At 38.3% G+C, this 14,750-nt stretch overlaps 6 protein-coding genes across 6 annotated transcripts; 5 read left to right on the top strand and 1 right to left on the bottom strand.

Annotated features, from left to right (window-relative positions):
• Positions 1 to 1,184: 1,184 nt before the first annotated feature.
• Positions 1,185 to 1,653, bottom strand: SPOG_02666 (uncharacterized protein; the record flags this gene model as incomplete). Its single annotated transcript, XM_013168608.1, has 2 exons — positions 1,185 to 1,358; positions 1,639 to 1,653. 2 exons carry the CDS (start codon positions 1,651 to 1,653, stop codon positions 1,185 to 1,187), a joined length of 189 nt encoding a protein of 62 aa, XP_013024062.1.
• Positions 1,654 to 1,735: 82 nt separating this feature from the next.
• SPOG_02665 (CMGC/CDK/CRK7 protein kinase Lsk1) lies at positions 1,736 to 4,628 on the top strand. Its single transcript, XM_013168607.1, has 4 exons — positions 1,736 to 3,293; positions 3,353 to 3,443; positions 3,486 to 4,167; positions 4,218 to 4,628. The coding sequence occupies exons 1-4, from the start codon at positions 2,358 to 2,360 to the stop codon at positions 4,279 to 4,281; spliced, it is 1,773 nt and encodes a 590-aa protein (XP_013024061.1). The 5' UTR covers positions 1,736 to 2,357; the 3' UTR covers positions 4,282 to 4,628.
• Positions 4,629 to 4,676: 48 nt separating this feature from the next.
• SPOG_02664 (ubiquitin-protein ligase E3) lies at positions 4,677 to 6,653 on the top strand. The gene is made up of 4 exons (XM_013168606.1): positions 4,677 to 5,083; positions 5,136 to 5,471; positions 5,521 to 5,625; positions 5,672 to 6,653. The coding sequence occupies exons 1-4, from the start codon at positions 4,781 to 4,783 to the stop codon at positions 6,197 to 6,199; spliced, it is 1,272 nt and encodes a 423-aa protein (XP_013024060.1). The 5' UTR covers positions 4,677 to 4,780; the 3' UTR covers positions 6,200 to 6,653.
• A 241-nt stretch (positions 6,654 to 6,894) lies between these two features.
• Positions 6,895 to 9,468, top strand: SPOG_02663 (uncharacterized protein). Its single transcript, XM_013168605.1, has one exon. It carries the CDS (start codon positions 7,161 to 7,163, stop codon positions 8,484 to 8,486), a length of 1,326 nt encoding a protein of 441 aa, XP_013024059.1. The 5' UTR covers positions 6,895 to 7,160; the 3' UTR covers positions 8,487 to 9,468.
• Positions 9,469 to 9,615: 147 nt separating this feature from the next.
• On the top strand, positions 9,616 to 12,682 carry SPOG_02662 (HECT-type ubiquitin-protein ligase E3 Pub1). The gene is made up of 4 exons (XM_013168604.1): positions 9,616 to 9,881; positions 9,933 to 9,955; positions 9,995 to 10,139; positions 10,283 to 12,682. The coding sequence occupies exons 1-4, from the start codon at positions 9,865 to 9,867 to the stop codon at positions 12,381 to 12,383; spliced, it is 2,286 nt and encodes a 761-aa protein (XP_013024058.1). The 5' UTR covers positions 9,616 to 9,864; the 3' UTR covers positions 12,384 to 12,682.
• A 97-nt stretch (positions 12,683 to 12,779) lies between these two features.
• SPOG_02661 (isocitrate dehydrogenase subunit 1 Idh1) lies at positions 12,780 to 14,579 on the top strand. The gene has a single exon (XM_013168603.1). It carries the CDS (start codon positions 13,131 to 13,133, stop codon positions 14,199 to 14,201), a length of 1,071 nt encoding a protein of 356 aa, XP_013024057.1. The 5' UTR covers positions 12,780 to 13,130; the 3' UTR covers positions 14,202 to 14,579.
• The last annotated feature ends 171 nt before the right edge of the window (positions 14,580 to 14,750 follow it).

Here is a 14,750-nt window from a genome sequence, read left to right as displayed (position 1 = left end):
GAGGTTGACTTTCGGATTTTGTTTGTGATCGATGTTGATATTCTTCAGGAACTGGTTCGTCTGGAAGAGGAGGTTGACTTTCGGATTCTGTTTGTGATCGACGTTGATATTCTTCAGGAACTGGTTCGTCTGGGAGAGGAGGCTGACTTTCGGATCCTTCCTTATTGTGCTTGGGACTTCGTTCTGAAGCATGATTAGGAGTATTCTCCTTGGGCAAAGACATGGTTCGATCAGGATTAGAGTTCATGGTAGAGTTCATGGGCGTATGTGAATTATTGTCATTCTCTTTTAAAATATTGCTTTCTTCTTTTTCCGCCGAGCTTAGAAACGTGGTATCCTTGAAACCATTCCTCACTACCGACGTAGTATGGCCTTTTTCTTCATCTCTCGTGAATTCAGAGGAGTTTGAATTTCTTTTCAAATCATCTTCCATTTTTAAGTGCTTAGCCTAGTTGTTCCAGATGGACTTGGACTTACTGACTCTACAAGACTTCTTCAGGTGAAACTTTGTGGTATCTGGTCCGAAAAATAAGAATAAACTTCAGAATACAAAGGAGCAAAAAGTAAAAATACAAACGAAATGAATTCAAATAATTGAACCTCAGCACAGAAAAGGAAGTTGTTTTTTCTAAAAATCCACGGTGGTATAACGATTTCGCAACGACGGTCCTAAGTACGATAACGATGTCTTTATAGTTGTATTAGTAAACAAATAAGAAAAAAGAAATCGAATTCAAACAAATTATCTTTATACAATATAAAAAAGCTATCAAGTTAATAATTTAAAAAAAAAATAAAAGGAGATTTGAGATGAATGAATCACTTTCGTTTCAGTGTAGAGTTTATAGGAGTTTACAAGTAAAACAGAATGAATGACCATCGTAATAATTCTTTATACATTTTTTTTTTTTTTTTTCTCATGGATCCCTTCTTTATTACTTTGAAATAACTTGTTCATACTCTCTTAGCTTGGCTGTAAACATAAAAAAGGATTCAAACAAAGAGCGCTTACAACATAAGAATAGGATATATGATGTTGATGCTCATTCATTTCTATCCAAGAGGAATTCTCAATACATAATCAACAATTATTCTAACCAAATTTTTGCTTCGTCAGTGGTACTACGTACTGTGTTTCTGAAAGCTAAAATATTAGCTGTTTCATTAAAATTAGAAGGAAACAATCAAGACAAAGGAACCAGCAGACGAATACTCCCTTCAACAGGAGCCTGCAAACGCTGGCTGTGTCTGACAGTAAAACAAAGTTGCTTACGAGATCTGTCTAGTTGGTCATCATACTCATAGGAATGTACTAAAATAAGAAGCTCAGACTTGCCTTTCCAATCCACATTTGATTCCTTAAATAGATTATTTCATATATGAAAGGTTAAGGATCCATGCGGATTACCAGATGTATCTTCATTGCTTCATCAGATCGACTCAAAGAATATGCTCACTCGGTTTATCAAAAGTTTGTTCTATCCTTACACATTTTTTTAAAAAAGCTTTATTTCCTTTTCTTCTAAGTGTCTAGAGCTGCTTTTCGAGTATACCATCCTACCATCAATTTTCTGTAATATGTGAGCAAAAAGTAATTTATGCTTCAAAATAAGAATCTCAAATAAACAGAATACTTACCTTTTCTATGACCATAATAAGCAACCAATTTTCTATAGAATCACCATTGCTGGTGGTTAACTAAGTCGGGAAGTAGGTACAGTGCAGACGCTATACGACACGATCCTCCTTCCCTACACATAAAGCACCGACAACAAAAATTGTAAAGATACAAAAAAAAACCTGGAAATCAAGTTATAGCCTTGAAGATATTTTGTTCCCTTTAAATTATCATCCTGAAAGACCTTCATTTATTCCTCCTCTTAAGAGAAGAAGTTAATCATGTTCATCTAAGTGTAACTCAATACATCCGCTTTTTCTTGTCTTAAATACTCTATTGAGGTCTGCCATCGTTTTTCTTGCTATTTATATATTCAAAAAGTATCTACCGAATTATCTATTTAAAAAATTTTCGATTTCTTTGCTTCTCCTAATAATCATTAACAAACAAGGATTATACACTTTTTACTTTGCGAACTTCTTTTTTCATTAATTGTAAAAAATTTGAGCCGTGATTCAGCTTACTCTTTGATTTTCTTGTGAATTGAAGGATTCTATCCCTATCCTTCTTTAAATGAGTGATTGATTGATTCCAATAATCGGTTTTTGAGTTTTCCCTTTTCTATACCAAAAATACTTGTAAAGGAAAAAATTATTTGCTTTTGTGATACCGTCGGTTTTCATTTTATTTTTTACTGTTGTCAAGCTTGTCTTTGTATTGTTAATCCTATATTATAACCATGTCTTATTCAAAAGAATTATCTTCTCGTCGGCGGGGATCCGAGCCAAATGGCCTTAATTCATATAACAACGAAGAAAAACATAGACGCTCTGATGCATACGAGGAAGCTTTAGGCGGACATAGAGTTTTAATGGATACGACTTCCAATCAAGACGAGTTTGATCGCCGAAGGGGTGGATTTCACCATAGTACAGGTCCTTCCCGCTCCAGATTCAACGGTAGACCTCCCAAATCCCGAGGTCCTAAAAAGAAAAATAAGTATAGAAAACCTCCGTTTTCTCCTCAACGATCCCCGATTTCCCCTGAATTTGATCGTTCGCGCAAGCGGCCGTTCTTTTCACGTTCCCATTCAAGTCCTACCTCTCCTCCTCGGTCCCCTCCACCTCCTCCCCCGTCTTCTACTTACCAGGTTCCTCAATCTAAACAGTCTCTTCCTCCTCCTCCTCCTCCTCCTCCTCACCCTTCTGGGTTACCTCGTTTTCCATCAGCCAATTCATCTTCTAAGATGCCCTCAATTCAGTCTCGATCAAGCAATCTTCCTAGTAAGGAAACCCCAGAAGATTTTAGATCAAATCAATATTCTACAAAGAAATCAAGTCCTACCAGCTCTGGTATCTCTCATCGCGATCCTAATATCCGTGGGAATCAACCTAGCCGTTTTCGATTTAATATTCCGCATGAGCCAGCGCCTTCTAGACGTTCACGATTTGATCAGCCTCCTTCTAAAAGGATGGTTTTGAATTCACCTCCCCCAAGCATTACGTGTGTGCCACCAAAAGAACCGATCTATACCTATACGTATGGAAAGTCTGCGTACGAAAAAGTAGATCAGATTGGTGAAGGCACATACGGGAAAGTATACAAAGCAATTAATAATGTAACAGGAGAATTAGTGGCTTTGAAGCGAATTCGCTTAGAACAAGAAAAGGATGGGGTGCGTAATTTCATGTGTACAACTATCTGTTGTTTATTACCTTGCTAACATCATTTCAGTTTCCAATCACTACAGTTCGTGAGGTAAAAATTCTTCAGCGCCTGCGGCATAAAAACATTGTTAAATTATTAGAAATTTTGGTTGAAAAAAGTACGCATCATATAGGTTGGTACGTACTAACATCATTTTTAGATTCTGTGAATATGGTTTTTGAGTACATGGATCATGATTTGACGGGTGTGTTACTTAATTCTCAACTGCATTTTACACCAGGAAATATCAAGCATCTGTCGAAACAACTCTTTGAAGCCTTGGATTATCTTCATCATCTCGGTGTGATTCATCGGGACATAAAGGGATCTAACATACTACTAAACAATAATGGAGATTTAAAGTTTGCAGATTTCGGTCTTGCAAGGTTTAAGACTTATCCTAAGGCTGGCGCAACTTACACCAATCGAGTTATTACTTTGTGGTTTCGACCTCCGGAGCTACTTTTAGGAGAAACAAAGTATGATAGTGCTGTGGATATCTGGAGCGCCGGATGTATTGTCATAGAGCTTTTCATTGGAAAGCCCCTTTTCCAAGGGAAAGATGAAATACACCAGTTAGAAATTATTTACGATTTGATGGGAACACCCAATATAGAATCCTGGCCAGAGGTTAAAAATATGCCATGGTATAACCTTTTAAAACCACCTCATGAAAAGTCTTGTCGCTTTCTAGAAACCTTCCGAGAAAAACTTACACCTGCGGCAATTGATCTATGTCAGAAATTGTTATCCCTTAATCCTGCTCATCGTCCATCAGCTCATGAGGCTTTGATGCATGAATATTTTGTTTCGGAATCGCCCCCTCCTGAACCAGCTGTAATGTACGTTCCCACTCAATTATTTGATTTACTATTTGACTAACATGTGACAGTTTAAAAGATATGCAAGGTAGTTGGCATGAATGGGAAGGAAAAAAACGACGTGGAAAAAGATGAACCATCTTTTTTTCTTAAATTCATTCAAAAAGGTCAAATCGTTATGACAATATTACTTTTAAGGGTATCTATTACGTTTTTGTTTATACTTATATATATCCTTTCTTATACATAATGTACGTCTCTGATAAAAGTCGCCGTCTTGTATACTTTGATAGACGTTAAAAAATCAAACAATTAATACTATAATTCCCTTTTGACTCGTGTATATACTATTTCACTTGCAGCGACTATTTAACAAATAATAATGTGACCTTAAGCATCCTTCTCTGAAGCTTGGAACTCATCATCTCTTCAGTCCTTCAAATCAGTATATCTCTATGTCTTTAAGATTGTTTCAATCGCGTATTAAATGGTTTTTCTGTTGTTCTTTAACGTAATTAACTTCATGTACAAAACCTTTAATGAGATGTAACGAGGAATAACGATTCTTCCACAAACAGACCGTTTACAAAAACATTAATAATCACCAAGGTGTTTTGAAGGCTAGCTAGTACTTATGTCTTGGTCTGAATATCTGCGAGAAATTGCGCAGATATTTGAGGAGGCAGCTGAAGAATTAACGTCCGTATTTGAATTGCCTCCAGACTTACTGAATGATATAACAGAAGAAGATGGCGAAAACCTTCCAAGAGTGAGTTCCGTTTTGTCTGAAAAAGCACGAATACTAGAGGAAGATGAAGAAGATGAGAAAATTCTGCGTGGAGTTGACCTGAATGACCAAGATTCGGTTCGCAAGAAGATTCAGCAAATACAGGCTCAATCACAATTTAGTGAAAAACGAAAGGCGTCTGTTATGCAGGTATGGAAAGAAACTTAGTCAAAAAGGTTTGATTTCTAACAAATCGATTCAGAAACTTTTAATGTCTGGATATGCAAAGTATCGCAAGGATAAGAAACGCTCGACGACAAATAAAGACGATTTAAGTTCTAAGGATTTAAAACCAACGTTTCATGATCAGGAGTACGGTATTTACGGGTGTAAGCATTATATGCGTTGCTGTAAGAAGCAGTGCGCTGATTGTAAACAATGGTTTCCATGCAGACATTGCCATAATGAAGTGAGTGATCATACTCTCAATCGAACTGCTACCGAAAATATGCTTTGTATGTTTTGCTTTAAAGCGCAGCCGGCAGCTCAGAACTGCAAGTTTTGTCACGAGTCCATGGCTCGTTATTATTGCAACAAGGTATGGACCATAGAGGATGAGTTAAAATTTGACTAACAGATAATAAAAGTGCAAACTATGGGATGATGATCCATCGAAATCCAGCTATCACTGTGATGACTGTGGCATCTGTCGAATAGGTCGTGGTCTGGGCGATGATTATTTCCATTGCAAGGTAAGACAGCAGAGTCTGTTAATTCAAGCTTACTAATATTTCCTAGACTTGTGGTATTTGCCTTCCTATCGCTGTCTATGATACTCATCGGTGCATTGAACGAAGTACAGATTGCAACTGCCCTATTTGTGGAGAATACATGTTCAACTCGACGGAAAGAGTGATTTTTCTCGCATGTTCTCATCCATTGCACCAGCGTTGTTATGGTGAATATATTAAGACAAACTATCGCTGTCCGACATGCTCAAAGACAATTAATAACGTCAATTCCATGTTTCGCATCCTGGACGTGGAAATCGAGCGACAGCCCATGCCCTATCCTTACAATACATGGATAACTACAATACACTGTAATGATTGCAACTCTCGATCTGATACCAACTATCATTTCCTTGGACACAAATGCAAATCTTGTCATTCCTACAACACTTGTATATCATCTATCTACAAACCTCTTGATCATCCTCAAGTGTCTATTCCGCGACTTGCAACTGCAGAGGACGCTGGTATGCGAAGGTTAATGGGACACTCATGGGATTCTAGTGACGACGAATTTGGCATGTTTAGATTTTAACGGATCTTTTCAGATATAAATGGAATATGCAGGCATTTTTTTTGGTTAACCAAGGAATTTCTTTCTTTTGCACTACACTACTTTGTATATCATTGATTTGTTGAATTTTCGCATATTCATGATTATATGACTTTAATTTTTCTTAAACGAGGTTTACTTAATTACATGAGATATTTATTGATCACAAGCTTTTCATATCCAAGAATCTAGTTTGGACTTGATAGAGTTATTATCCTAATTGAAATAATGAATGATTGCTTAATCCTATTTCCTTCCTTTCTGGTAAATTGTACTTTCTTTTGATAGCACACAGCAGATCTACAAATGACTTATGGTAAATTAAAACTTTTGTACAGTTGGTAATATTCGTACTGAGGAGTAAAACTTGAGATCCTACGCTCCATATCGAATATTACTTTGGTGGTGCCTGAATTGGTCTTAGTTCATGGTATTCCAAACCGAAGGCCTACATGGTTTTGAATTTTCAAGATTCTCACCTTTCAAACATATTTCTTTTCAGTTTTCTTTTTCAAATTTACAGTGTTTACCTCTGAGAATTCGATTGAAACCGACTTCCTTTATGTATTGTTGGTAACATGTTCCCCAAAATAAAGTTTCTTTCACTAAATGAACCTTTCCAAAAAAATAAAAAACAAATAAAAAAATAAAGAACTGTATTTCCCTTTTCCAGTCTTGGAATATCCCAGGACAATTTTCTGAGCAGTAAAGTGCACTACCCTTCCCTAATAAACCTATCCACAATAGCAACTTTACTTTCCTTCAGCAACTACAATCAACCTGAATAAGGAACGAAAAAAAAGGCATAGCGAAGCAATTCCACGCAACTTTTTTATCGCTTCCGTTTATTTAGATAAAAGAAAAATTCCTTCAATCTTTTATATACTCAGAATCAAAGAGAAAACTATCTTTTTACGGAGAAGGGGATTTAATTGCTGTTGCCATGAATTCTACAAGCGTGAGTAATACATTCAGCTCTACTTCAGCACCTGCTTCTTTCTCCTCCACCCCTTTATCCAGTAGTGAGTCATCGTCCACGCCTGTGTCAAGCTCCCCCTCTTCTGCTGCTGGTAGTTCCAGCATTTCTAGCGAAAACACTTCTCCTACCACTTCTTCATCGAGTCAAGCAACAAGCAACACTGGCAGTGATGATAACAACAGCAGCTCTGGATCTAGTTCCTCCGCTTCTCCTTCACCCTCGGATTTAGTCAGTTCTTCTGGTACCATCGTTAGTAGCGTTTACAGCGACGGACCCTCGTTCGTTACCGAAATTTCGACCTCGTATGTCTCCCATACTGGTTCTATGAATTGGAATACTTCTTCTTCCCCAATCTCTTCCGCGTCTAGTTCGAAATCAACCCCGCTTTCTTCCTCTGGTAGTCTTCCTTCTAACTCTAAAAAGAGTAGTGATAGCAACCATAAAAGCGTCGTCATTGGGTGTGCCGTCGCCATTCCTATCGGTGTGGTACTCATTTTAATTGTATTAGGTGTCCTCTTTTGGAAGAGACTCCAACGGGCTAAACGTATTAAAGCTGAACGTATGCAAGAGGTTGAGGAATATGGTTTCAATCCCAATCAAAACAACAATTTCCGTGGCCCTAACCGCGCCTCTTCCCCTGACAGATACCGTGGCTGGAGTGGAAGCCCTGCACCAGCTGTCGCCAGCACGGGTTCTGGTCGTCCTATTGCTACCAGACCAGCTGTTGCCGCACCTAACGCTGCACCTACAGCTCCAAATTCCACTGCTTCTCCTAACATCACAAACGCTGCAGCTGGTAACCCAGCTGCTGCCGCCTCCTCTGCCGCGGGTGCTGGCGCAGGTTTGGCGGGCGGAGCAGCTACTGCTAATCGTAATGCACCAAATGGTCCTCCTCCTGGTAATCGTATGGTTAGACCTATTGGCAATCCTACTCAACCTGATCCTCCAGAGAATGCAGCTGGTCCTCAAGCTGCCGACAATGGAAGTAATTTTTCTGAGGGTTTAGGTGCTTCTCCTTTTGATGAGCATAACCCAGAAACAGCTGAACAAAGTGGATCTGAATCTTATTTTGAAGGCCCGTTAGCTACCATTCCCGAAAGCGATACTGAAAGTCAAACCAGTGAGGCTCCTCCTAATTCTTCTGAATCCTCCAGATTGTTATCCCGCCATTCAAGCCGTCCTTCTCCAACGGAAAGTGTTGCAAGCCAACCTAATTACTCTCCATTCGCCGACAGTAGTCAGATGCCACCTCGCACTTCCGGTGAGGCTCGCCGTAAAAATATGATTTAACTTCAATCATCTCATGAATATTATAGAATGCTATAATATTCTTTACAAAATATCATTGCTACTGGTTTATAGCAGCCATGATTATTATAAGTCTTTATGGTGGGTGAACTGTGAGGTATAAATTAAGCTTACCATGTGTCCTCATTCTTAAGATTATGTGTCTTGAAAAAAGAAGACGATCGTTTAGTGAACAGACATGTTTTCCTATGATTGAGCGCTCGACACAAACAAAAGAAACTTACTTTTATTTGGGTATTTGCTTGTTTGATATTACCAGTTGTTGTTATAGAACGAAACTTTCTTTATTTCGTTTATTTTCACAAAAAATTTTAAAAAAACCGAAAATATAAGCTAGACGCTTGTCTAGCGTCTAGCCTTGCAGGTGTTTTTGTCCGATCGTTTGACATCTCTAAATCTTTCCTTTATTCCCGCATAACCTTCTTTCCACGATATTTCTGCATTTGTTTATTTTTCTTTATTTTATTTACTTATTTTCTCGTTTTCATTGGTTTGTTTTCGTCTAGAGCATCCCTTTTGTGTAAAAGGATACAACGACGGGGGAATTCAAGGTGTGCATGCAACCTTCATGTTTTCTATGTCAAAAATATTTGATGTATGGAGATCACGATTTGGATTTATAAAGATTCAAATGGTTTTTCTTGTCACCTGGATTCCTTCTTTGTCATTCACGTTTGGTTGAAAAGGCCCATAAAGTATTTGTACAATAAGTTTACGGAGTTGTGTATTCGTTTTCATTTGTCTTGCATCAAAGCTAATGGTTATTTGAATCTTAGAATACACAAGCTTCAGATCTATTTCCAAATTCTATTTCCCAAATTGCTTCATATACTTGATTTATGAAACTGCAATCTATTCAACGCTATACACCTCATAATCCTCTTCGATAATATATTAAAACAAATAGATGTTTCCCTATTTACACTATTCCTAAGTCATTGTTTTGTAACCATTCATCAATCGCATTGTACGTTATAATTTTAATATTTTATTCCTATTGTTTGATTTCGCGCTATCTTATAATTCGCTATTCACAATAACGAAATTAAACACTCTGGCTTATCTACTGGAGAAAAGCTCATGAAAATGCGTGGTATTAAGTTGGTTTTTCTTACTTACCACGCGAAATCCGTCGGATTTCAAATTGTGCCTAAAAAGCACGAATTTGGATTGGTATTTGATTCTTATAAGTAATATTTATTATTCGATTCCATAAAGTACTTTTCAAGGACAATTGGTGTGTTCGATTTTCTCTTTTACGGCGTAAACGCAGACAGAGGATTGGACTTTTTCTGGACAAAATTCCTTTAAACGAGAAATAGAAAAAAGATTTGTGTAACAAAATATTTTTTCCGTACATATGTCAAGTTCTAATCAGTACGTTTCATATACCGGCTTTATAAACATTGAACTAACTATTTGTATCAGGGCCCGAAAGCTTCGAGTAACAGGTATATGACTTGTAAATTGGTTATCGCTAACAGAATTAGTCGTTGCAGCTGATGGTCTTTATAAACGTGATGTTTTTCGATTTCCTGATCCCTTTGCAGTGTTAACTGTAGATGGAGAACAAACACATACTACTACTGCCATAAAGAAAACTTTAAATCCGTATTGGAATGAGACATTTGAAGTGTATGTAAACCTCTGTACGGTAGACATTGAAGCGGTTGTCGTTTTATTTATCAAACACCTTGGAAATGCTAGATGACTGTGTTTATCATTTGATGCCTAGTTATCGTTCTTTTACTTTGTCTGTTTTAACTAACATTTATCAGGAACGTGGTCGATAGTAGCACGATTGCTGTTCAGATCTTTGACCAAAAGAAGTTTAAAAAGAAGGGACAAGGATTTCTTGGTGTAGTAAATGTTCGAATTAGCGACGTGATAGATCTGGCAGTCGGCGGAGACGAAATGTTGACTCGTGAACTGAAGAAATCCAACGAGAATACAGTGGTTCACGGAAAAATCATATTAAATCTTTCGACTACTGCCCAGTCCGGATTACAGGCTCCTTCAGTTGCTGCTTCCGGTACTAGCTCCCGTACCTCTAATGCTGGAAATGAAAGAGTATTGCCTAATGGCGGCGTTACTAGTTCGGTCAGCACAACACCTTCTCGAAGTACGGCTGACAGTTCTGCCGCTGTTCCTGTTGAACCACGGACTTACAGTTCATTTGAAGATCAGTATGGAAGACTTCCACCTGGATGGGAGCGAAGAACTGATAATTTGGGCCGCACTTATTATGTTGATCATAATACTCGGAGCACAACATGGATACGCCCTAATTTGGGCGCTATCATAGGTAATGATCAACATCAAATGGTAAACGGTGGGTCCAATGCAGTTACAGAAGGCCTTCAGCCTTCTTCTAGTGTTCCTGCTAGACGTACTGAAGCCAGTATGTTGACGTCGAATGCTACAACTGCTGGTTCTGGTGAACTTCCTCCTGGATGGGAACAGAGATACACTCCTGAAGGTCGTCCATACTTTGTAGACCACAATACGAGAACTACCACTTGGGTTGATCCACGTCGACAGCAGTATATTCGGACATATGGTGGTCCGAACAATGCGACAATTCAACAGCAACCTGTATCACAATTGGGACCACTACCAAGTGGGTGGGAAATGCGTCTTACCAATACTGCTCGGGTGTATTTTGTTGATCACAACACGAAAACAACCACTTGGGATGATCCACGTCTTCCTTCGTCTTTGGATCAAAATGTACCACAGTACAAACGTGATTTTAGACGAAAACTTATTTACTTCCTTTCCCAACCAGCTTTGCATCCTTTACCTGGTCAATGTCATATTAAAGTTCGACGAAACAGCATCTTTGAGGATTCATATGCAGAAATCATGCGCCAGTCAGCGTCAGATCTAAAAAAACGTTTGATGATTAAATTTGAAGGAGAAGACGGACTGGATTATGGTGGTCTATCGCGTGAATACTTTTATCTGTTGTCACATGAAATGTTTAACCCTTTTTACTGTTTATTTGAATATTCTTCTATGGATAACTATACATTGCAAATCAACCCGCATTCTGGAATCAATCCCGAACACTTAAATTACTTTAAGTTTATTGGACGTGTGATCGGACTAGCTGTCTTTCATCGACGTTTCGTTGATGCTTTCTTTGTCGTCTCTTTTTACAAAATGATTTTGCAAAAGAAAATAACTCTACAGGACATGGAAAGCATGGATGCAGAGTACTATCGAAGCTTAGTTTGGATTTTGAAAAATGATATTACTGGAATTCTGGATTTGACGTTCAGCGTGGAAGATAACTGTTTTGGCGAAGTGGTCACGATTGATTTAAAGCCGGATGGACGTAATATTGAAGTGACTGAAGAAAACAAAAAAGAATATGTGGATTTGGTGACGGTTTGGCGTGTGCAGAAACGCATAGAAGACCAATTTAATGCATTTCATGATGGATTTAGTGAACTTATTCCCCAAGATTTGATAAATGTATTTGATGAACGAGAGTTGGAGCTTTTGATTGGTGGTATCTCAGAGGTAGATATGGATGATTGGAAAAAACATACAGATTATCGTTCATACAGTGACAATGACCAAATTATCAAATGGTTCTGGGAGCTTATGAATGAATGGAGCAATGAAAAGAAGTCTCGCCTTTTGCAGTTTACTACGGGCACGAGCCGTATTCCTGTGAATGGATTCAAGGATTTACAGGGAAGCGATGGCCCTCGAAGGTTTACAATTGAGAAGTCTGGCGAACCATCAAAACTACCAAAAGCACATACTTGCTTTAACCGGTTGGATCTTCCGCCATACATATCTAAGCATGATTTGGACCATAAATTGTCTATTGCTGTTGAAGAAACCATTGGTTTCGGTCAAGAATAAATTTTCTTTAATAAAGAAAAAAAGTCCAGATCTTTGTTTTTACTTTTCTTTATTTCTACATTCCCATTCATATCTAACCTCATGTACGCTTCCGTTGGTACTCATGCGCCCTTTGAAATGCTATGCTATGGTCAAATGTATGCATGCATAGGTACAAACTTATTTTCATTTGTCTTTGTTTTATTTGAACCGAACCGTTTTATCTTACCATCTTTGCTTGAGACGTTATCGTCGTTAATTTTCTTATGAAAGTTATGTAAAACATTAGGGATAATTTTATTTATGAATTAAGTCGCCCCTTTTTCGTTCATAATGTGAGTTGTAGAGCGGGATTCTTTTCGTTTTCGTAACATAAAGCTTTCGTAGCGACGCTTTGTAATGTTTATATACAATCATTTTCGTAAAGAGTAATATATGCTTCATAGTGTGCGAGAATACGCAAACTTCGGATTCTATAAAAGTAATTTTGAACGAAGAAATCGAGGAGAAAGAAAAGTTCTTACCTTCTCTTTCTTTTTTCTGTCTCTTTGACTTGTTCGTTTGACTTTGTCTTAGCAAGATTCGCAAATAGGTAACAAGGTAGCTAACAGAACTTTGTAAGCCTACGCGGGTTTTGATTGCACTATAGGATATAGGCATCATCGTCGGATTCAAATAAGGGATATCGAGCGAGTTACCCGCTTTTCCTCTACCAACAACAAAATACGTTGAAAGGACCCAAGTTGATTAGAAAACAGCAAGTAGGATATGTTCAAAACAGCAGTTAGGAGGTCATCAGTATTTCAACCTTTAAAATATGGTGGAAAGTACACGGTAACTCTGATTCCAGGCGACGGTACCGGAAAAGAAACTACCAAATCGGTTGCATCTATCTTCAAGGCTGCTAATGTCCCGGTAGAATTTGAAGAGATCGATGTGACGGGAATGGACAAAACAGACAAGCCGACAGAAGTAGCTTTGCATGAAGCAATTCAATCCTTGAACCGGAATAAGGTTGGTTTGAAGGGAATCTTTTATACTCCTTCAGAACGCGACGGACACACATCTTTTAATGTTGCTTTGCGCAAAGAATTGGACCTTTTTGCGTCTTTGTCGCACATAAAGAACATCCCAGGAGTAAAGACTCGTCATAGCGGTGTTGACTTCTCTCTTATCCGTGAAAATACTGAAGGTGAGTACTCCGGTTTAGAACATCAATCCGTTCCAGGAGTGGTAGAGTCTCTTAAAATTATCACTGAACCAAAGTCGAAGCGTATTGCCCAATTTGCTTTCGACTATGCCCTTAAAAATAACAGAAAGACCGTTACTTGTATTCACAAAGCCAATATTATGAAACTGGCTGATGGTCTTTTCCGTAAAACCTTCTACAACACCGCCGCTGGCTACGAGTCCATTACCGCTAATGACTTGATCGTTGACAATGCTTCTATGCAGGCCGTCTCTCGCCCTCAACAATTCGATGTGCTTGTCACTCCCAACTTGTACGGCAGCATCTTGAGTAACATTGGCAGTGCCCTCGTTGGTGGCCCCGGTGTTATCCCCGGTGCTAATTTTGGACATGAGCATGCCCTTTTTGAACCTGGCTGTCGTCATGCTCAATTGAACATCTCGGGACGTAATGAAGCCAATCCTACCGCCATGATACTTAGTGCTTGCATGATGCTTCGTCATCTTGGTTTGAAGGAGTATGCCGATTTGATTAATGCTGCCACTTATTCTGTTATCGAGGACGGAAAGGTTGTCACCAAAGACTTGAACGGAACTGCTAACACTGAGGAATTCACTCGTGCTATTTTGGAGAGAATGGAGAGACTTTGAGTTCTTTTCCTGTTCTTTATGCCTATGTATATCTCTCATTTGTTTGCAATGCATTCAGTAGTTGCAAAACTTGCTCATTTATGTAAATGGATTTCCCCTCTCTTCTTTATCTCATCAAGCGTTTCTAGTCAAGAAAGCTAGGTTTAAATCTTTGATTTATTGTCCCCTACTTTTCCATTATGTCCACTATTACCTAGTTACTTTGTTTAACATGAAAAAGTAATATTGGACTGATAACTCTCGTAAATTTTCTTGTCTTTTTCTATGAATTCACTATTTTCAATGCCCTGAATGCCCGATACGGTTGACTTTAAAATAAAATGTAGAATCTTTTATATATAGCTTTGCTTCTTGTATGATTGTCGAGTTTTCTTTTTCTTTCCTATGGTAATTTACATCAAGAAAACCACAAACAATTGTTTCAAGCAGCTTGAGTTTTACCTGAAATTTTCGTCTTCTATTACAAAGCTATCATTCCAAATAGGTCGTAAACAAATCGACAACTCATCCGTCGTAGAATATTTAGTGAATGAGGATGGTACTTGTGGC

Source organism: Schizosaccharomyces cryophilus (assembly GCF_000004155.1).
Source record: "Schizosaccharomyces cryophilus OY26 unplaced genomic scaffold supercont4.4, whole genome shotgun sequence".
Lineage (NCBI taxonomy): Eukaryota > Fungi > Ascomycota > Schizosaccharomycetes > Schizosaccharomycetales > Schizosaccharomycetaceae > Schizosaccharomyces > Schizosaccharomyces cryophilus.
The sequence above is the reverse complement of the archived record's forward strand: the minus strand, read 5'-3'. Positions and strand labels throughout refer to the sequence as shown.

Excerpts from the sequence above, each read along its gene's own strand:
- SPOG_02664 (XM_013168606.1), top strand. The coding sequence starts at position 4,781 with ATGTCTTGGTCTGAATATCTGCGAGAAATTGCGCAGATATTTGAGGAG. Across the intron at positions 5,084-5,135 it reads GAAAGGCGTCTGTTATGCAG|AAACTTTTAATGTCTGGATA; the intron begins GTATGGAAAGAA and ends AAATCGATTCAG. Across the intron at positions 5,472-5,520 it reads CTCGTTATTATTGCAACAAG|TGCAAACTATGGGATGATGA; the intron begins GTATGGACCATA and ends AGATAATAAAAG.
- SPOG_02661 (XM_013168603.1), top strand. The coding sequence starts at position 13,131 with ATGTTCAAAACAGCAGTTAGGAGGTCATCAGTATTTCAACCTTTAAAA.
- SPOG_02662 (XM_013168604.1), top strand. Across the intron at positions 9,956-9,994 it reads CCGAAAGCTTCGAGTAACAG|TCGTTGCAGCTGATGGTCTT; the intron begins GTATATGACTTG and ends TAACAGAATTAG. Across the intron at positions 10,140-10,282 it reads TGGAATGAGACATTTGAAGT|GAACGTGGTCGATAGTAGCA; the intron begins GTATGTAAACCT and ends AACATTTATCAG.
- SPOG_02665 (XM_013168607.1), top strand. The coding sequence starts at position 2,358 with ATGTCTTATTCAAAAGAATTATCTTCTCGTCGGCGGGGATCCGAGCCA. Across the intron at positions 3,294-3,352 it reads TAGAACAAGAAAAGGATGGG|TTTCCAATCACTACAGTTCG; the intron begins GTGCGTAATTTC and ends ACATCATTTCAG. Across the intron at positions 4,168-4,217 it reads CCTCCTGAACCAGCTGTAAT|TTTAAAAGATATGCAAGGTA; the intron begins GTACGTTCCCAC and ends AACATGTGACAG.
- SPOG_02663 (XM_013168605.1), top strand. The coding sequence starts at position 7,161 with ATGAATTCTACAAGCGTGAGTAATACATTCAGCTCTACTTCAGCACCT.